General features: G+C 36.6%; 1 protein-coding gene across 2 annotated transcripts in view; it reads right to left on the minus strand.

Annotated features, from left to right (window-relative positions):
* Positions 1–397: 397 nt before the first annotated feature.
* Positions 398–22,892, minus strand: part of GABRA3 (gamma-aminobutyric acid type A receptor subunit alpha3) — a 309,468-nt gene continuing 286,973 nt past the window's right edge. For both annotated transcript variants that reach the window (XM_025460685.3, XM_025460684.3), the window contains exon 10: positions 398–2,679. In XM_025460685.3, the coding sequence (XP_025316470.1) occupies positions 2,344–2,679 (336 nt within the window). In that variant the 3' untranslated portion in view covers positions 398–2,343. The remainder of the gene's footprint in view (positions 2,680–22,892) is intronic.

Here is a 22,892-nt window from a genome sequence, read left to right on the forward strand (position 1 = left end):
CATGGGTTCCATTTTGGATCACTGTAATAGGTCTCTTGTTCTGGAGATAACCCTTTTCCAGATAACACCTTTTCAGTGGTGTTAAGAAATATAAAGTAAGGGTGTCTTGAGAGTAGGGGTGAAAGACAAGAGTACTGCCTATCATAGGCAAAGAGTAACCAAAAAAGTTACCTTGGGGTGCCTTGGTGGCTCATTCAGTTGAGCATCCAACTATTGATTTTGGCTCAGGTCATGGCCTCAGGGTCATGGGATCAAGCCCTACATCCCAGGTCAGGCTCTGCACTCTGTAGAATCTGCTTGAGATTCTTTCCTTTTCCCTCTGCCCTCCCCACCCCACTCATGCACACTCTCTCAAATAAATAAATAAATAAATCTAAAATAAAAAAAAGTCCTTCAGTCTGAGTACAATTCAGAAGTTTAATAAACAGCCGCTAAACATTGCACCAAAGCATTTGGAAACACAATTTCTACAGAAAGGCAAAGGTCAGGCTTTCATTCTAAACTCCTTTAGACGATCATTAACAGCCCCACCCACCCCACCACCCCCCAACCCCACATATCCACAACACTACACTCATCTAGTCATGAATTTGCCTACAGACATACTCTTAGAAATAATGGGACTGGCATGCATTATCCCAGCAATGGCAAGGAAGCGGGGGATGGGGGAGAAGAATGGGTACAAAAGCAACCAGTGGCTAATGATAGATCCCTTAGGAGCTTTGCTTAGGGAGTGGACAGGGGGAGTCTGATTTTGGTGCCATCGTTGCTTTACTTTGAGCTTCTAGGTTACTCTAGACTAGTGGCTGGGACTGCCATCTTACACAGTATCATTCCATTGAGCCATGACTATTAGAAGTGGTCTCCTTGGACATATTATCACTTCTTTCTACAAATCTTTTTGGTGTCCAGCCAAACTGTATTCAGGAGTCAGCAGGACTGTTGAGGTTGTCCTGATTCAGAGGTCAAGTGGACCTGGCTTTTCAGTCCTGTCTTCATTTTGGTCTTTGGAAAGAGACCCATTATAGTTCTTTATTTCAGACACTTGTAAGGTGCCCAGGCAAGTCATTCAAACATTTGAGACTCAGTTTATCTACCTTATACAAATTTTTACAATTATACTACATTAAGAACAAATGAGATCAAATGGCCCCTAAATAATACATTAGCAAACTGGTAATAGTGATTCACTTGACTAAAAAATCAACTAGATTCCAATTCACCCCTCTAAGAATTGCCATCAACAGAGGATCAGAGTTCACTGACATAGTGAGAACAGAGTTCTTAGGCCTGGGATAGCATTTAAGGTTTAGAGGGCATGGAAGGAAGAATTTGACTTTTACTTTCCATTGGCCTTCTCTTTTGAACCAGACTTTAAGCTTTTACCACCCAGCTCAAATCTCTTGCCCCATCCAGTATTTGACTAGTTACTTTTGTAGGAAGATAACTTTCTGATCTAATTTAAAAAAAAAATATTGTGTAGGCATTTGATCTAGATCTTTTTGTTTCTGTTTGTCCCTTTTTAGTATAAATTACAAAAATACTTGATCCTTTTCCTGAAGAATTTGCAGGCAGTAATGAGTCCAAACTAAGCAGTGTCCAGCTGGCTACAAGGCCTAGGAGATGGGGGCGGTGGTGTCAAAGGGCTTTCCTGAAGGAGAGATATACCAAGAAAGATACTATTTTCCTGAGGGGCTGAACACGACAGAGCATCAGCCATCTTGGGGCCAGGCTGGTATAGTTGGTTCTATCTGTTTTGGCAATATATTATTGACAGTGGTGAGCCTCAACTGTCCCCACTAACCTCCAAGCCAATAAAGAGGCTGGGGCCAAGTTTAGAGGTTGGCACTGGCTCCTGCCTTTGCTATCAGTACCTTTTTGCCTACTGGGCAAAAGGAAATGGCAAGCCAGGACCACATGGGATAGCCTGTCTCCCAGGTGAGTCAGAATCATCTGATCTGGACCAGTCAATAATCCTCCTTGGTCTGGACCACTCAAATAGCCAAGGCTCCCACTATAGGTAGTAGAGTCTCCTATTCTTTCTGCAGTGGGCAGAGTGCAATAAAATACATGCAGTGCCCTCAGCTGGGGGAGACTGGCAGGCTAAGATGAGCAACTGAACAAATGGCAGTGTTTGGCTCTGATGAGGGTATACTCAGCAATGTCAGAGGGACAAGTAATTTTTGTTATTATTTTTTCATTGAGATTCATAAATATGAATTGAGAGTCACAACTTGATAGTTAAAAAGAAGAATCCTGAAACACAGAAAGGGGACCCCTGGGGTTTGGGTGCCTGGATGCTTCCTAAGGTATACAGTGCTCTGGTTGCTGCATCACCACTATCTAGTGTTTGCGGATCATGCCCTTGATAGCTGACTCCCGGTTGACATAGGTGGCCCAGTAGACCAGATTAAAAATGGCAAAAAGCACAGGAAAGATGATGCGGGAAATTTTGTCAACCTTGCTGACACTGTTGTAGGTCTTGGTCTCAGTCGGGATGTCCTGCACGTAGGTGGTCTTGGGTGAAGCAATAATTGTTGGGGTTGAGGAGGCACTGGGAGCAGCGCCCTTGGAGATGGTAGAGAACTCAGTGTCCTTGGCCAGATTGATGGGATAGGTGGTTCCCACGATGTTGAAGGTGGTGCTGGTTTTCTTTGTTGGGGCTGCTGGTGTTTTCTTCTAGGAGCCAGAAAACGTAGGGGAGAAGGGGGGACAAAACAAAAGCTAATTAATTCATTATACAGAGCACCTTTAGAGGCTGTAGGAAGGAGGAGCCATGAGGGAAGTTAAGAAACAGGGGCCAGGAAGCCAATAGCACTGAGTAGCCAGGTTTGTGTCTAAGGATAATTGAAGATGAGCTTGAAAACAGAAAACTTGTATCATCCTGGTTTACTAGCAATGTGGCTTTGGCCAATTCACTCCTCTTTGTGTTTTAGGCTCTTCATCTGTAAAATGAAAATCAAAATATTTGGCAGGGTTGTTGAGAGGATCATATGAAAGAATGGTGGTAAGAATCACTGGAAAACTGAAATGTTGGTCACATGTAGGGTCTTATATAATCACATGATTTGATCCTCACAGTAACCCTATCAAGTAGGTAGGTGAGATTACTCCTATTTGACAGATGATAAAACTTAGCCTCATACTGAGTAGCAGAGCCCACACTAGCAACCTGGGCTCCTGACTTTTATCCAGGCTGTACTGTGTTGCTTTCTATAGGTGCGAGGCACTTTTTGGTTACCCGAGAAATAACTCCAAAAGGCTTCAACCATCAAGTGGCACATCCCCTGTGAGGAAGAGAGCTATGTGAGTCTGAAAGTCATTTCATCTTAAAGACATAATAAATACCATGGCATGTTTACATGCATCATTACAACAGTATCTCACCCTTCATGCACTGTAAATGTGTTCAGCAACCTAGGAGGCACACCAGGGTTTTCCACTCATACATGGCTGCAGGCAGGAGCCAAGGCCTCCCCAGGGAGCTATGCAAATGTTTCCCTCTGACACAGCAAGCCCCTGGATGTTTCTGCTTTTGTTAAGAAACTCCCCTTTGTAAAACAAAAACAAAAACAAAAAACAACGGGAAACAAACATGCACACATGTGCTCATTTTTTCCCACATATATGATTTGTGTAAACAAGAAGAGGAAACAAAGCTCAGGTCTAGATCAGAACAGAGTGGCCGAGGTCATAGTCTATAGTTTTTGCTGCCTCCCTCTGCACTCTGGCCTTTTCTCCTTTTCATCTCTTTTTATTTTTAGGAAAAAGTGTGGATAGATGAGCTTCAGAAATGCCCAAGAATATCTGATAAAAAGTGACAACTACTTGCATTTTTATAATTGCATACACCTCATTTGTTTCCTTTCTCAATGTTACTTTGCCTTGAAGCATCTGTATTTTACTTTACTCTTCTGCTTATTACTTATATCCTTCCAGGGTTTCTCTGCCACCTTCTCCTCTGACCTCTTTCTCCTAATCTCTTTTTTCTTCTTTACATCAGAGTCCCCACCATTTTGATCTTTTATCCCTTTTTGACCATACTGCCATTTACCTTCCTGGTCCTAGTATAACCTTGCCAATTATTTACTGAATATCTACTTGGTCAAAACTATGCTAGGTATTAGGGTCTAAATGGGAAGGTTAAAAGATGAATCCATCTCAATTCCTGTTTTCCAGGAATTTACAGTCCAGTGGGGAAGAGGGCTGTAGGAACACATTAGTGCTATATAATATGATCAGTAGTTCTAACACGTATGGGAAAATACCTACAGATGTTGGAAAAGGTAGCTCAGAGAAGGCAATGAGGTTTGTGGGCTGGGTTACAGAAGATAAGCAGGAGCTTGTCAGATGAAGATGCAGCACAAGCCAAGGGCACTACTTGTTTGAGGAGATGACAAGAAGTCTGCTGTAGCTGGATCACAGTGGACATGGCAAAAGCCTTGTATGCTGTGTCCTTCTCTGCCTACCCATGCTGACTTTGGGGTTTTTAATCAGGGAGGGGGTGTGGGATAAATGAGAGAGTGTTGGTTTAAGTAAATGAACCATCTCACTAATAGGACTTTTATAAAGCAATACTGTTCTTTCTCTTTAAGAATTGCAGCCACATTGCTACAAGTAGAAGGGGGACAGAGCTCTAAGACTTCTAAGAGCCTTGTAAATGCCTTAAATACTACATGGGACTCATTTATAATTAGTAACTTCATTGTGTGAATAGAGGCCTGCTGCTAAATGCCTCTGTTATTAAATAGCACTTTACTTGTTTTCCTGCTTACTTATTAATTTGCTTACTAATCTCTGTTTTTGTGGATAGACAAAAATGAGAAAGGAAAGAAAAGAACCCCACTACCTTGACTTTGCTAGAAGCTTTCAAGTTATTTCATTTAGTCACCATATAAACTGGTTATGACCAAGTCTCTGAAACAATCATTCCAAACAGCAAACACTTTCTTTAGCTCTATAAGTACTTTGTGTTCTATAGGTGAAGAGAAGCAGCAGTTGATTTAATCTCAGATTTTTAAAGCAATAAAGGAAAATTACCTTTTAATTTCCCTTGCCAACATGGCACATTTTAGTCAACCATTCTAATTTTTACCTAAATTGTCAAAGAAGAAAATCAAAGCAAAAGCTGTAGAGTCAAGAAGACAGAAACAGAAGGCAGATATTAATGGTTAATATTTATCCATTTCTGTATCTAGTTTTCAATACTTTCCTATGCTCTGGAATTTGATAGATACAAACTAGACTTAATTTTGATCAAGTTGTGATTCTATTCCTTCCTTCCTAGCCAGTGCCTGACTTAGGCATGTGATAGATGTTTCCTGAATAAAAAGAAAACCCTTCTCCCATCGAAGATTCTCAATGTGATTTCCAGTTTGTTACTCCTTAGTCTTGACCTCTCCTATACAGAGAACATAACTTTATAGTTCAGCTGGAGTAATTCCCACACCACCAAACTGAAATTGACTCCAAATTCCCCCAAGCAGTATGGCTCTCAGGACACCTTTCCTTCTAGAAAGCCACTTCATGTGGATTTTGGGATGAGGCAATGAAAACTTTTGTGGACCAATGCATGTCCAACTCAAGGGTTTTCCTCAGATGGCACTCTTGTCTATTGTTCTAGAAGTGCTAATTACAGGGTTAGTTGGAGCTCTGAATGTACTTGATACTCAGCCAGGACCTCAGAGTATATGCAGATATGGCCCAGTACTTCTGAATCTATCCTTTAACAGACATCCAACTTTCCTGAACTCCAGTTTTCATAAGTGGAGCAAAGTAATGGCATATATGCTATGAGGGATTCAAAGACATATCAGAGAAGTGACAAAAATAGTCCAGGATCAGATGGCTTCATGGGTAAATTCTATTAAACATTTAATAAAAGAGAGAACACTTTGAAATTCATTTTATGAGGCCAGCATTAACCTTGATATCACAACCAAAGACACCACACACACACACACACACACACACACACACACACACTACAGCCCAAATCCCTGGTGAACATACATGCCAAAACCCCCAACAAAATATTATGGAATCAAATTCAACAATAAATTAAAAGGATTAATACCATGATCAAGTGAGATTTATTCCACTGATGCAAAGATGGTTCAAAATCCACAAATCAATGAATGTGATATACCACAACAACAAAAAAAGGATAAAGATCATATGATTATCTCAGAAGCAGAAAAAAAGCATATGACAAAATTCAGCATCCATTTATGATTAAAACTCTCAAAAAATGGAGGATAAAAGTGTACCTCAACATAATAAAAACCATATATGGCAAGCCCACAGTTTACATACTCAAAGGTGAAAAGCTGAAAGCTTTTTATCTAAGATCAGGAACAAGACAAAGATGTCCACTCCCATCATATTTTATTCAACATAGTATTACAGGTCTTAGCCACAGCAAAAAAGAAATAAAAGTCATTCCAATTACAAAAGAAATAAAACTGCTCTTATTTGTAGATGACATGATACTATATATAGAAAACCTTAAAGACTCCACTAAAAAAAAAAACTACTAGAACTAATAAATTCAGGAAGGTTGCAGGATACAAAATTAACATGCAGAAATCACTTGCATTTCTCTACACTTCTAATGAGCTAACAGAGAAATTAAGAAAACGCCATATGATTTCACTCATGTAGAGTTTAAGAAACTAAACAGATGAACATAGGGGAAAGAAAGGAAACATAAAATAAGATAAAAACAGAGAGGGAGGCAAACCATAAGAGACCCTTAACTCTAGGAAACAAACTGAGGGTTGCTGGAGGGGAGGAGGGTGGGAGAATGGGGTGATGGACACTAAGGAGGGCACTTGATGTAATGAGCACTGGGTATTGTATGCAACCAATGAACACTATATTATACCTATGAGACTAGTAATACAGGATATGTTGATTAAATTGAATTTAAAATTTTTAGGTAAGTTGTCTTTTAGTTTTGTTGACTACAATGGAATATTACTCAGCTATTAGAAATGACAAATACCTACCATTTGCTTCAACGTGGATGGAACTGGAGGGTATTATGCTGAGTGAAGTAAGTCAGTCGGAGAAGGACAAACATTATATGTTCTCATTCATTTGGGGAATATAAATAATAGTGAAAGGGAATATAAGGGAAGGGAGAAGAAATGTGTGGGAAATATCAGAAAGGGAGACAGAACGTAAAGACTGCTAACTCTGGGAAACGAACTAGGGGTGGTGGAAGGGGAGAAGGGCGGGGGTGGGGGTGAATGGGTGACGGGCACTGGGGGTTATTCTGTATGTTAGTAAATTGAACACCAATAAAAAATAAATTAAAAAAAATAAATTAAAAAAAAGTTTTAGGTAAAAAACGCAAAGAAAGAAAACAATTTCATTCACAGTTACATTAAAAAAATAAAATATCCAGGAACAAATTTAACCAAAGGTGATTTATGACATTGATGAAAGAAATTGAAGACAACACAAACAAATGGAAAAATATATATACTGTGTTCATGGATTCGGAGAATTAACAATTTTAAAATGTCCATATTACCCAAAGCAATATATGAATTCAATGCAATCCCTGTCAAAACACCAATGGTGTTTTTCACAGAACTAGAACAAAAAAAGTTATAAAATATGTATGAAATCATCAAAAGACCCCAAATAGGTAAGCAATCTGGAGAAAGTGGAACAAAGCTGGATGTATCATGCTGATTTCAAACCATACTACAAGGTTATAGTGATCAAAATGGTATGGTACTGGTATGAAAATAGATACACAGACTAATAGAACAGAATAGGGGTGTCCAAAAATAAACTTATGAATATATAGCCAATAATCTATGACCAAAGTTAGGTAAAAAGATCAAATGGGGGAAAGGCAGTCTCTTCAATAAATGATTCTAGGAAAAAGAACAAAACTAGACCAGTATCTTATACAAAAATAAACTCAAAATGCATTAAAGGCCTGAGTGGAAGACCTGAAACATAAAACTTCTAGAAAAAAACAGGCAGTAAGCTATTTGTCATCAGTCTTAGCAATTTTTTTAAAGACAAATCTCCTCAGGAAATGGCAACAAAGGCTAAAATAAACAAATGGGATTATAGCAAACTAAAAAGCTTCTACACAGCAAAGAAGACCATCAACAAAATGAAAAGACTACATACTAAATGGGAGAAGATATATGCAAATCATACATCCACTAAGAGGTTAATATACAAAATATATGAGGAAGTTACACAACTTAATATAAAAAAAACCTAATTAAAAAATTGGCACAGAACTTGAAAACATACAGATGGTCAATTGACATATGAAAAGATGCTCAATATCACTAATCATCAGGGATAGGCAAACCAAAACTACAATGAAATATCACCTCACATTGGTCAGGATGGCTATTACCAAAAAGACGCAAAAAAAGCCTTGGTGAAGTTGTGGAGAAAAGGGAACCTGAACATACTGTTGGTAGGAATGTAAATGAATGCAGCCACTATGGAAAACAGTATCGAAGTTCCTCAAAAAATTAGAATTACCATATGACTCAGTAATTCCACTACTGGTTATTTACCTAAAGAAAATGAAAACACTAGTGACTCAGTAGGCTAAGTGTCTGCCTTTGGCTCAGGTCATAATCCCAGGGTCCTGGGATGGAGCCCCACATTGGGCTCCCTATTCAGTGGGAAGTGGGAAGCCTGCTTCTCCTTCTCTTTCTGCTGCTCCCCCTGCTTGTGCTCTCTCAATGTCAAATAAGTAAAATCTTAAAAAAAAAAAGAAAAGAAAAAGAAAATACTAACTCGAAGGGATACATAGACCCTATGTTTATTGCAGCATTATTTACAATAGTTAAGATATGGAAGCAACCTAAGTGCCCATTAATAGATGAATGGGTAAAGATATAGCATATATCTACAACGGAACATTACTCACCCATAATAATTTAAACTTATCATTTGCCACAACGTGGATGGACCTATAGGGTATTATGCTAAGTGAAATAACTCAGAGAAAAACAAATACCATATCATTTCACTTATATGTGGGATCTAAGAAAACAAACAAAACAGAAACGGACTCATAGATATAGGAAACCAGAGGGGAAAGTTTGGGGGAACAGGTTTGTTACCAGAGGGGAAGGATTGGGGGAACAGGTAAAATAGGTGAAAAGGATTAAGAGGTACCAACTTCCAGTTATAAATAAATAAGCCATGGAGATGTAATATATGGCATAGGGAATACAGTCAATAATAACTTTGTATGGTGACAGTACACGTATGGGGATTGTTTCATGATGTATAAAATATGTTAAATCACTGTATACTCTCAAAATTAATAAGATACTATTAAGAAAGTATGTAAAATATTGAAACTAATAAGGTATTATCAGTTATACTTCAACAAAAAAGGCAAAAAAACATCAAAAACAAAATTGAAAAAAATCCCATCAACCCAATTTTTAAAATGGCAAAGGACTTGAATAAACATTTCTCTAAAGATATACAAATGGCCAACAAGCATTTGGAAAGATGCTTAACAGCACTAGTCATTAGGAAAATGCAAATGAACACCACAATGAGAGGGGCACCTGGGTGGCTCAGTTAGTTAAACATCTGTCTTCAGCTCAGGTCATGATCTCTAGGTCCTAGGATGGAGCTCTGAGTTGGGCTCCCTGCTCAGCAGGAGTCTGCTTGTCCCTCTGCCCCTCCCCCTGCTTGTGCTCTCTAATAAATAATTAAAATATTAAAAAAATAAAACCACAATGAGATACATACCACCTCACAGCCATTAGGATGTCTACTATCAACAACAATCACAATAAAACAGAAAATAACAAGTGTTGGCAACGATGTGGAAAAAATGGAATCCTTGTCTATTATTAGGAATGTAAAATGGTACAGCAACTATGGAAAATGGTATGTTGGTTCCTCAAAAAAATGAAAAATAGAATTAAAATGTTACCCAGCAATTCTTCTGGGTATATACCCACCAAAATTGAAAGCAAGGTTTCAAAGAGATATTTGTACACTCATGTTCATAGCAGCATAATTCCAAGAGCCAAAAGCCAAAAGGCGGACAACTGAAATGTCTATAGAGAAAAAAAAATGGATAAACAAAATGTGTCTATCCACACAATGGAATATTATTCAGCTTTAAATAGGAAGGATACTCTGACACATGCTATGATGTGAATGAATGTTGAGGACATTATGCTAAGTGAAATAAGCCAGTCACAAATGACAAATATTATATGATTCCACTTAAAGAAGGTACTTAGAGTAGTCAGATTCAAAGAGACAGTAGAATAATGGTTGCTAGGGGGAAGATGGAGGGGAGAATGGGGATGAACTGTTTAATGAGTAGAGTTTCAATTTTGTAAGAGAAAAAGTTCTGCAACGTGACCTCCTTGAGGGAAGGGATCATGTTTTACTGTTCACTGCTGTACCCTCAGCAACTAACACAGAACCTACCATGTAGTAGACATTCAGTAACTACTTAGATGAATGAATAACTCTGCAGTTTCTCAAAATCCATTATTCTGTTTTCTATGCTTTCTTAACTAGACCTGGCCAGATGATGTATTATTGTACTTACTCCCCAGCATCATCAACCTCCTCAGTCATTTCAATTCAATTCTTCTACTTGTTTCTGAAAAAAATTTCCATTGCCATTGATGGATTGGTGGCATTTATAAGCTTCTATTCTTGAATTCTTTTAGTCCTTCAATCTATGCCTGCAATCTTTCTCTGTGTCCATAATCAATTCCGTTTGCTATTTCCTGTAAAATCTATTTTAAATCTTGACAATTCCTTTTACCTTCTCCAGGAAGGATGTAAGAACCATTATATGAAATTTACTTTAACTCACTGTGTACCTTTTTACCCACGAAAACATAGTATTTAAAAGCAGATCAGGGGTAGAGCAGTATAATATATACTAGTCAGAGAAAATCTCTCTAAGAAGGTAAGCAGAGATCTAAATAAAATTCAGAAATCTGAATAAAATGAGGAAGCAAGCCATGAGAAGATCTGAACAACAAAACTTTCAGAGAGAAAGGATAGTACTGACAAAGCATCTGCCATTAGAAGGAGAATGACTTGTATAAAGATAATAAAGGAGGCTACTGTGACCTAAGTGGAGTGAATGATAAAAAATAATAATAAAAAAGAATAGGGCAGCCTGGGTGGCTCAGCAGTTTAGTGCCGCCTACAGCCCAGGGTGTAATCCTGGAGACACAGGATCAAGTCCCGCGTCGGGCTCCCTGCATGGAGCCTGCTTCTCCCTCTGCCTGTGTCTCTACCTCTCTCTCTCTCTCTCTCTGTGCCTCTCATGAATAGATAAAATCTTAAAAAAAAGAATGGTAAAAGGTAGCATCATAGATCTGGGGACCAGATCCTATAAAGCCTTGAAAGTCATAGTAAGGATTATGGATTTTGATCTAAGTGTGTTGGGAAGCCATTAAAGTATTTTGAGCAAAATTTTTCTAATTTATAGTTTTAAATGATCATTCTGACTATTGAATAGGAAATAAATGGTTAGTGGAGGAATAAAATTAAGAGTCCAATCCCGTGAGGCTAGCAACAGATATGGAGACTTATGTGAAAAGAAAAATATCAAGGAAAAAGGGAACAACATGAAATCCCGATATATGAGAATCCAAGTGAACATCTGGAGCTTCAGAAGAGACATCTTTAGTATAAAAGAGTGAAAGATTAATGGTGTGAAAGCAATATTGGGGTTAGGTAGATGTGAACTACACTTCTAGAAAATGGGGTGAGATTAACAGCTTCTGCCAAGCAAAAAGGCAGCAAAAGGGAAGTTTCAGCTGAGAAATGAGTGTCAGTTAAGACAGGAGTTACTGGAGTAAAAAATAAATATTTTCAGTAAAAAAAAAAAGCTAATAATACAGAATGGTTTATTTCCCAGTTAACAGGAATTCCTGAGAGAAGTAGGGGGAAGCTTATAAAGGATGGGAGGATAAGTCTAGAAAAAAGCACAGTACAGTATAAAGATAATAAGTGAGGGGAAGATTAGAGGCACCTGGGTGGTGCAGTCGGTTAAGTATCTGATTCCTGGTTTCAGCTCAGGTCTTGATCTCATGGCTTGAGATAGAGCCCCACATCAGGCTCTGCACTCAGGAATATTCTGTCCCTCTGCCCCTTCCCCGACTTGTGAGCGCTCTCTCTCTTAAATAAATAAATCTTAAAAGAAGTGAGGGGAGGATAAATAACCATACAAGAAATAATTAAAACACTGTTTGGGGTGACTTTGAGGTAAGCCCTGTAGAGCACATAACCTCACATGTCTACAGTGAAATTTCTCATGAGGCTTTGATATCTGGTGGCCGTTCCTAACATATTAATACCATTGGCTGACTTAACTTTTATGGTCTTCCTGGAAAAACAAAACCCTAGAACAAGTATACAGGCTATCAGACCAATTTATTTCCAAAGTCCTTACCTAGTGGTGGAAACAGTAACAATGCTTGGCAAGTGGGACAACACAGAGTTCATTTGATAGAGCTGGCCATAGGCTCAATACTAGTTTATGATGTCACATGTGTCATCCAAGTGAAAAACAAAGACTGACCTTGGAATGGTTACAAATAATGTAAACTAGTTGTAAAAATCCTATATATAAAATGAGCAGGCAGGAGACAATAACTTTGGAAAGATGATAAAGAAAAATAGAGATAGCCACATGAGGTGAGCATTAAAGGACAAAGCAGTTTCCATGAAGTAAAGGTGTAGGTAATGACCAGGAAGCAGCAAGGAAGGAATGGATGAGTGGCCTTCACTTGAAATATTAGTTGAGGAAGAAGTTCCTTCAAGAAACAGCCAAGTTAAGGTAAACAGAAAAAAAAATGGAGAGAAAGTATTTTGGTTTTCTCTCTCCTGTGATAGTCCACACTTGGTCCTGTATCAGGGCTAGTATGTATATGCATATATATCTTACTTTCCTCTTTAGATCATCAGCTTCCGAGTACTAGGACCATCCTATGTTTAGTTCTGCATCCCACATATATTCCAGAAATGATTGCTATTTGTTTTTGTTTCAATCAGTTCACCAATGATAGAGTACTATTGTTGTTAGGGCATTTATATCTACCATAGAACAGGGTGGGAGGATTACCAGTTTATGACCACAACTTAACCCACAGGGAATAATATTTACCCCACAGAGAAAATACCAAGAGGTGTCTCTAATTTTTGGCTATATTTACAGGAATGCCCTACAGATTTAAAAGCCATTAATAACAATAAACTAAGATTTTCATGATGTGGATGGAGATTGAGTACTTTCACTAAAGTAAAATATTATTCTAGAGTATTCAAGTATTCTTATAGTAAGAAAAAGGCTAAGAATTACTGTATTTCCAAGATTTAGGTAAGAATATATGACCATTTTAATGTTGGTAAATTGAACACCAATAAAAAATAAATAAATAAATAAATTTATTAAAAAAAAGCAGTTCTTTTTAAAAAGATTTTTAGGGGGGGAAGGGCAGAGGGAGGGAGAGAATCTCAAGCAGGCTCCACGCCCAGCATGAGCCCAACATGGGGCTCAATCTTATGACCCTGGGCGATCATGACCTGAGCCAAAATCAAGAGTCAGACACTTAACTAACTGAACTACCCAGGTGCCTCAAAAGGCAGTTCTAAGAATAATCCTTTTACATGTAGAGGCTTATTTCTTCGTTTTATTTGCTCTTATCTTTAATTTTCAAAAGGTTAATCAAAGTAACATATTTTTAAAAAGAACTTAAAGGCTTACCTCAATGTACTCACCTTGTCCAGCAAGTCTTAATTATTTTTAATTCTCTTAAGTGATGTTTCTAAATTTCTAAATAATATGCTTATACTGTTATTAGTTTCACACATAACCAATCTTTTTTGATAATGACTTACCTCATTAATGCAACCCTTCCTCCATCCTCCAATACAATTATAACTTTTTAGTTCAATCAATAATCAATGATAACATCATTATAAATGACTATATAACTATATCTAGCCTCCTGCCCCAACCAAACTGGACTAGTTGCGCTCTCTGTTTGCTTGCTGCATAGCTTTCATTTTAAAGGACTTCTGTTCACTATGTCCTCTGTTGGATACTTTCTTTTCTGGATCCAATGTCCTTTTCTTGTGTTCTATTCTTCTGTTTTAGTAGAACACATCCTCCAGTATCTTCCTAAGGTAGAGTGAATGGGAAGTGACATTTCTGAGATCTTAGAGGTCTGAACACAGGACTCTAGTTTGAAAATCATTTGTCTCTCAGATTTATGAAATTTATTACTCCACTGTCTTCCACCATCTAGTATACTTGAGAAGTCTGATGCAATTCTGTTAACCATTCCTTTGCAAAAAAATTTCTTTCTAGAATCTTTATAGACTATCACTTTATCTCTTGTTTTCTGAAATTTCATGATAATGTGCCTTTATGTGGGCCTATGAAGTCACTTTCAATCTGGATGCTTATGTATTTCTGTTTATAAAAAGGTCTTATTATTAGTTCTTTGTTAATTTCCTTCATTCCTTTTCTCTGTTCACTCACTCTGCACCTTCTGAGTTGGATTACTTCCTGGATTCATTCCTGTCTCTTACTTTTTCTTGTACATTCTCAGTATTTTTTTTTTCATTTTGCCCTGCTTGTAGGGAGATTTTCCTCAGTTTATTTTCCCATCTCTCTGTTAAAATTTTTATATTGGCACTTCTTTTTAATTTCAAGAGCTCTTCCTTATCTCAATTTCCTTTTATATTAGTATTTTATTGCTTTATGGATATATTTACAAATATAAAGGTTAGAATTTTCTTTAATTCCCTAAATTATCTCTGTTCCTCCAAGATGAGTTTTTACAAAAAATCGTTTCTCTTTCATATTGCAAACTTCACTTTGGTAATCCTTGCCAATGTCATTTGACAACATAAAAGATGTCTGTATACTAAGTGTATCTGAGCTGAGCTTGTTGACTGGTGGATGACTTAAGATCATTTGGAAGCAGGTACTTTATGGGGTACTTCAAACTGTCAGTATGTCATGGTCTTTATTCTGGAGACATTCAGCTTCTTTAGAAACTTCTGCCGTTTTTCTGGAAAGTATACATTTGGCTGCAGATATTTCACATGTTGGGCATGCTCTGAGGTCTTGACTACTCTATACAAAGGCTTTTAAGCAATCTCCCTAGTTGCTTTATTCTCTGTTATACCAAGCACCTCAATCCTTGAGTTTCTCTCGGATTCTATCTTACTCCAGCTTAATAGATTAGTTCTTATTTTCACTTACCACATTCATTCTTCTAAAACAATGTTTTAAAATCTCTTGTATGACTGAAATCCCTTCTCTCCTTTTCCTGGTACTTATTTATACCTATTTTATTTCTTTACTCTCATTTTAGTGGGATTGTCAGAGAAAGCAGTGATAAATACATAGTTGATCCTCAGAAGCCCACAGTTCATCTACTTTTCAGAATGCAATTATAAGGTCGTCATTTGTCTTCATTTGTAAATTAGGTTTTGTTTTTACCTATTCCTTCTTTTCCTTTCCTTTATAATCTTTCCCCTCACATTTTACCTAATCCCTAATCATAGTATAAATCAGAAATAAATTTTGAATCATTTATATTATTTTTAAATCCATTCTAGCTTTATAAAGCAAATAAAGTTTAATATGTTTCTTTAAAGGAGGAAAAAATTAAACTGAGTTATAATTAGGTAACAGTATTTTAATTTTCAATGCATTTCACTTTTTATGTGGGTCAGTGGTTCTCACTGTTAGATCCTTTACTTGTAGTGGTATAGACATAACATAGCATCTTCATATTAAAGATCCATGATTTTTGTGTTCCGTAGGGTTTTTTCCCTCCAAATCTCATAATCGCTTTCTTTTAGATAGCTTAAATAGATTGACCATGGAGAGGGACTAGGAAAAAAGACTGATATCACCATCTTTGCAGAAGAGTTTTAGATTATTCTTTTTGTCCTTTTTTCATTTTCAGCCCTCCTTGGAATTGGAGAAACGGTCATCCAAAGTCTCTTACTAATCTATTCTAGTTCTCTCTCTCTCTCTCTCTCTCTGCTTTCAAACCATTCCTGCATCTCTTCTGAGCTATGGGGAAAAAAAGTCCACCATGTTTTTCAAAAGACATACATGACAGTCTTTCAGATATCTGAAATTAGTGATCATAATTCCCTTGAAGTATGTGCCCCTTCTCCAGTATAGTAACCAAACTAGAACAGTATGCTTTAAACATGGCTCAGACAGTATAGAATAAAAAGAGATTATTATCTCACTTGTTCTAGGTAATTGTTAACTCAAACTCAAATCAAATTTGGCTTTTTGAAAGTTGTCCCACATGGAATGCTTACATTAAATTTGCTTTTCCCCTATACCCCAGCATCCTACTTATAATGGGCAATTATTATTAAGCTTTCCTATCAAGAACTAATGTTTTTAAATCTATGTGTAAGAATTTGTTTGATTCAGCTAATATTAATCTCTTGATTTCAGCCTGTTCTCTGAACTTGAGAAATTATTTTTGATTCATAATTCAGAAGATAATCTTCTCCAACCAACATTCATTAATGGAACTTATAAATTTGAATTATTGATAACAATTAAGAGGAAAGGATCAAATGGACCTCTGTGTATTATCACAGGGATGTCCATTCAGGTTGACTCCCATCCATCAGTCAATTCTATTTGACTTCAGTTAGTTAACCAGTGACATCAGTCTAATTGTACTATTTTTTCAACTGCTATTTCTTCTTCATGAAGTCATAATTTTAAAAAACGTAGTTAGATGTTTTGATAAAGTATATGATATTCCCTGGTCTACCAGCCTAGTAAACTTTTAATATAATTTCTTAAGGTTAGTTTGGCATAATTTCTTCTTAGTGAATTCAGGCTGAATATCAGTGATTAGTGCTAATTGCTCTTAAACATCTGCTTACTAATATATTCTAGGGACCTTTCAGTTTAATATGTCAGAGTAAGGACATCTTTGCTTCCTTCTCCTCTCTGGAACCAAGTAAAAACTGTAAGGAAAATGGGAGACAGAAACTCAAACTCTAGTTTTGATGAAATGTGAAAGCATTTTTAATCCTGATCCCAAAAAGTAAGGCTCCCAAGAGCAGTAAAATTGGATCAGGGTAAAAAAGACACTGAGCATGCCTCCTACTCTGGATTTCGGGTCAAGAATAGTCTTAAAATGTAAGTGGCAAGACCTGAGTGAGGAAACAAATGACTCCCATTTTGAAACAAAATAAGTTTTCAGACTGACGGTGAGAACATCCTGAAACATTGTTTGACCACCATTTCGTGTCAGAGGAGGTAGAGACTAGAAAAATTAAAGGATATAATACTACACACACACACACACCTCTACACCATACATAGAGGATTTTCCTATGAGCAAGGAAAACATCTTGGTAGGTAGAAGCAGAATCAAAACTACAATGAGGAGTACTCCCAAGAATTTATATAGATAATAGTACTCAAATTAAGTAGTCTCAACTACTTCCTACTATCCTATTCACTCTCTCAGTCCCTCCCCAAAATGATACTGTCACGCATAGCAGGGCTAGTAAAGAATTCCCTTAATGCAACTCAGGTAATAACTGAAAACAAACTAATATGGTACTGACGTAAAATATGTTGCAAAAGGAAGGAAGTTACCAATAAATGGTTGTGGAACAGCATGAAAAAGCAAACATAAAACACATAAAAAATAGGTTAACAAAGACCATTTTGTGGCATGTTATTTTTCGTTACATGAATTTTATGAAGATGAAGACACACTGGTAAAAATGATCAGAGACATCGAAGACAGGCTTGAGAAAAATGAGCAAAGTGAAATGGAAAATAAGTTAAAAATTATTAGAGAAAAATAATAGATATGGAAGACAAAGCTCTATGATATGTATAATTTGTGCTCTAGGAAGAGAACAGAACACAGATAGATATGTTTTAGGAAAGCTCAAGCTTCTTCTATTTCAAAAAACAGAAATGGAAGGAAAACTTCCAAATTCATCCTATGAGGCCAACATTACCCTGATTCCAAAACCAGACAGAGACTCCCCTAAAAAATAGAACTACAGGTCAATATCTTATGAACACGAATGCAAAAATTCTCAATAAAATACTAGCAAGTCAAATCCAACAGTATATTAAAGGAATCATTCATCACGACCAAGTGGGATTTATTCTGTTGCTACAAGGGTGGTTTAATATTTGCAAATCAATCATTGTGATACAACACATTAATAAGGGATAAGAACCATATATTCCTTTCAATAGATGCAGAAAAAGCATTTAACAAAGCACAACATTCACTCATGATAAAAACCCTGAACAAAGTAGGGATAGAGGGAACATACCTCATCATTAATAAAGGCAATATATGAAAAATCCACAGTTAATATCATCCTCAATGGGGGAAAACTGAGAGCTTTTCCTCTATGGTTAGGAACAAGACAGGGATGTCCACTCTCACCACTACCACTGTTATTTAAATAGGGAAGTCCTAGCTTCAGCATTCAGACAAGAAATACAAGGCATTCAAATCAGCAAGGAAGAAGTCAAACTTTCACTACTTGCAATGGCATGGTACTCTATATAGAAAACCCAAAGACTCCACCAAAAAAAAAAAAAAATCACTAGAAGTGAATTACAAATTCAGTAAAGATGTAGGATACAAAATCAATATATAGAAATCTGTTGAATTTCTATATACCACCAATGAAGCAGCAGAAGGAAATCTAAGAATTGATCCCATTTACAATTGTACCCCAAACCATAAGATACCTGAGAATAAGCCTAACCAAAGAGATAAAAGATCTGTATTTTAAGAACTATAAAACACTGATGAAAAAAATTGAAGATGACACAAAGAAATGGAAAAACATTATATGCTCATGGATTGGAAGAATAAACAGTGCTAAAAGGTCTATACCACCCAAAGCAATCTACACATTTCATGCCGTCCCTATCAAAATACCAACAGTATTTTTCACAGCGTTAGAACAAACCATAGTAAAATTTGTATAGAACCACGAAAAACCTTGAATAGTCAAAGCAATCTTGAAGAAGAAAAGCAAATCTAGAGGCATCACAATTCTGAATTTCAAGTTATATTACAAAGCTGTAGTAATCAAGACAGTATGCTCCTGGCACAAACACAGACACATAGATCAGTGGAAAAGAATAGAAAACCCAGAAATGAGCCCACAACTATATGGTCAGCTAATCTTTGGCAAACTAGGAAAGAATATTCAGTTTAAAAAAGATAATCTCTTCAACAAATGGTGTTGAGAAAATTGGACAACATGCAAAGTAATGAAACTGGACCACTTTCTTAAACCATACACAAAAATAAATTCAAAATGGATCAAAGACCTAAATGTGAGACAGAAAATCATCAAATTCCTAGAGGAGAACACAGGTAGCAACCTCTCTTTTTTTTTTTTTTTTGGTAGCAACCTCTTTGATGTAGCCAGAGCAACTTCTTACTAAAGTATGTCTCCCAAAGCCAGGAAACAAAAGCAAAAATGAATTATTGGGACTTCATCAAAATAGCTTCTGCAAAGCAAAGGAAACAACACAACTAAACGGCAGCCTATAGAATTGGAAAATATATATGTAAATGACATATCTGATAAAGGGTTAGTATCTAAAATGTATGAAGAACTTATAAAACTCAACATCCCAAAACCAAATAATCCAGTTAAAAAATGGGCAGACGACATGAAAAGACATTTTCCCAAAGACCTCAGATGGCCAACAGACATGAAAAGATGCTCAACATCGCTCACCATCAAGGAAATACAAACCAAAACCACAATGAGATAGCACCTCACACCAGTCAGATTGGCTAAAATTAACAACTCAGGAAACAACAGATGTTGGTGGGGATGCAGAGAGAGGGGAACCCTCTTGCACTGTTGGTGGGAATGCAAAATGATGCAGCCACTCTGGAAAACAGTATGGAGTTGCCTCAAAAAGTTAAAAATAAAACTACCCCATGATCTACCAATTGTACTACTAGGTATCAATGCAAAGGATCAAAAAATATTGATTGTAAGGGAAACATGCACCCCAATGTTTGTAGCAGTAATGTCCACAATAGCCAAATTATGGAAAGTGCCCAAATGTCCATCAACTTATGAATTAAGAAGTTGTGTGAGATATATATACCTCACAACTTTCATTATATATAAAGGAATATTACTGAGGATAAAAAATAACAAAATCTTGACATTTGCAATGATGTAGATGGAGCTGCAGAGTATTATGCTAAACAAAATAAGTCAATCAGAGAAAGACAATTATAACATGGTTTCTCTCATATGTGGAATTTGAGAAATAAAACAGGATCATAGGGGAAGGGAGGGAAAAATAAAATAAGATGAAATCATAGAGGGAGACAAACCATAAGAGACTCTTAACTATAGGAATCAAACTAAGGGTTGTAGACGGGAGGAGGGTGGGAAGACAGGATAACTGGGTGATGGGCATTAAGGAGGGCATGTGATATAATGAGCACTGTTAGACGAGATCAGGCGCGTTCAGGGTGGTATGGCCGTAGACTAATGAGCACTGTTATATGCAACTGATGAATAACTGAACTCTGCATTAGAAACTAATACAGTATATGTTAACTAATTGAATTTGAGTTTTTAAAAAGTTGTATATATGTATTTGTACATATAGACACACATACATACAATGGAATATTACTCAGCCATAAAATAGAACAAAATCTTGACATTTGCAATGACATTGATGGAGTTGGAGAGTATAATGCTAAGTGAAATAAACTGGTCTGAGAAAGACAAATATCATGATTTCACTCATATGATGAATGTAAGAAACAAAACAAATGAACACAGAGTGAGAAAGAGAGGCAAACTATAAAAAAAACTTCTTAACTACAGAGAGCAAACTGATGGTTACAGGAGGGGATGTGGGTAGGGGGGTGGATTAAATGGATTAAGGAAGGCAGTTGTTTTGATGAGCACTGAGTGTTGTATGTAAGTGATAAATTACTAAGTTGGACATCTGAAACTAATATTAACACTGTAGTTAACTAATTGGAATTTAAATAAAAACTTGAAAAAAAACCCACATGCTCTCCTAGGAAAAATTTCATACAGATAGACCAAAATATATCCTTGTAAAGTAACTGGAATTTGTAATAAGATACATATGTATGGGCTTCTAGGCCATAAAATCAAATCCTCTATTCTGTAAGAGATTTTCAGTTTGGCTTTTAAATTTCTTCGTAACAAGGGTGCCTCGGTGGCTCAGTTGGTTAGGCATCCAACTTTGGCTCTGGTTATAATCTCAGGGTTCTGATATTGATCCCCACATTGGGCTCCACGCTCAGTGGGGAGCCTGCTTCTCCCTCCACCTTCTGCCCTCTCCTACCTGCTCTTTCTCTCTCTCTCAAATAAATACATAAACTCTTCTTTAAAAATTCTTCAGAACAACAGTGATAGAATTGAGCATAGCAATCAGTGTCTACATGGACATCAAAGAGAGAATGGGACCCATGAATTGTACAACAGCCCAACTACAGTTCAAGTATAAACACAATTGACAGATAATTTAACACATGCAAGATAGTAGGAAATAAAGTTCCCATGAGCTTTAAAAAGGAAAAAAAATTCTAGAAGATAGCCTTGAGGTAACTAAGCAATGAATGGAAAAATGGGCTATCTTCTTAAAATAGTCCTTTTATCCATTTAAATGTAGAACTATGACTAAACAACTATAGGAATTATGGATGCACAAAAGCATGTAAATGTTATAAGCCTCAACAATGCAGAAATAGTTTGACAATGCATTGACAGCATTATAACAAACAAAAATTAGGAAATGACAAGAACAGAGAAGGTGAGAGATAAGTATACTATTTTCCTTGTCTTGTAGTGTGTGAGGGGTCAATAGACGTTGTTCATAGATGACAAATCAAGTATTAGATGGATCAAAATATTTTAAGGATACAAAGGAAACAACTACACTAAGTATAATAATAAAACCAACCAAAATTTCCTATGATAGAGTAGATATAGTTAGTAGAAATAAGCTTATTTCTTCATAATTTATAGCAAGGACTTAATAAATTCTATCTATATAGTGAAAATCTATTCTAAAATTTTGCCAACTCACCAGTCTGTATTCTATGAAATATATCTTTTCCTCCAGTTTGAAAAATCTTCATTATCTTTTCTCTTCTCCATGATTCTTCATAGTACTGGAATGGTTCTGGGACCACATCTGCCAGTTCTTTTTAGCCTCTTTGGATAGTCTTCATCTAGATCTAGAGATCTGAACTCTTTTAAAGCAGCCAAGGACAATAATCTTGATTTCACAGTATTTGTTTTATTCCTACCAACTCTAGTTGGTTTATTGGGTTTTTAATCCCCCTCCTTCCCATTTCTCCACCAATCCAACTAACATTTATTCAGCTTTTACTATGAATCAGGTGTTGTGCAAGAATACTGGCTAGTTAGAAAGATGATGCAGACAAGCCCCTGCCCTCAAGATGTTCAGTCTAATGAGTAAGTGGATAAACAACTCTAATACAAATACAGGATTTTAATAGTAGGAGCACCCTCTCCCTACTGAAAGAAAAGCTAAAACTATTTGGATGATTCTTGGAAAGATTCTATGGAGAAAATAGCTTTTAATCTGTGTCTTGAAGAATGAGTAGGAAAAAAAAGGAGTAGATCTTCACTAGGCAGGAAAAAATAAAAGAATATTCTGGGTACAGCATAAATAAATAAGCATAGACCCAGAAGGAATAATGGTCACTTTAGTTTGATTGTAGTGGGAATACACTGAAAAGTGAAGGGCAGAGTTAGCCCTAGAGATTGTATTTATAGAGCCACTCAGAAAAGTACAC

The sequence above is a fragment of the Canis lupus genome, chromosome X (assembly GCF_003254725.2).
Source record: "Canis lupus dingo isolate Sandy chromosome X, ASM325472v2, whole genome shotgun sequence".
Taxonomy (NCBI): Eukaryota; Metazoa; Chordata; class Mammalia; order Carnivora; family Canidae; genus Canis; species Canis lupus.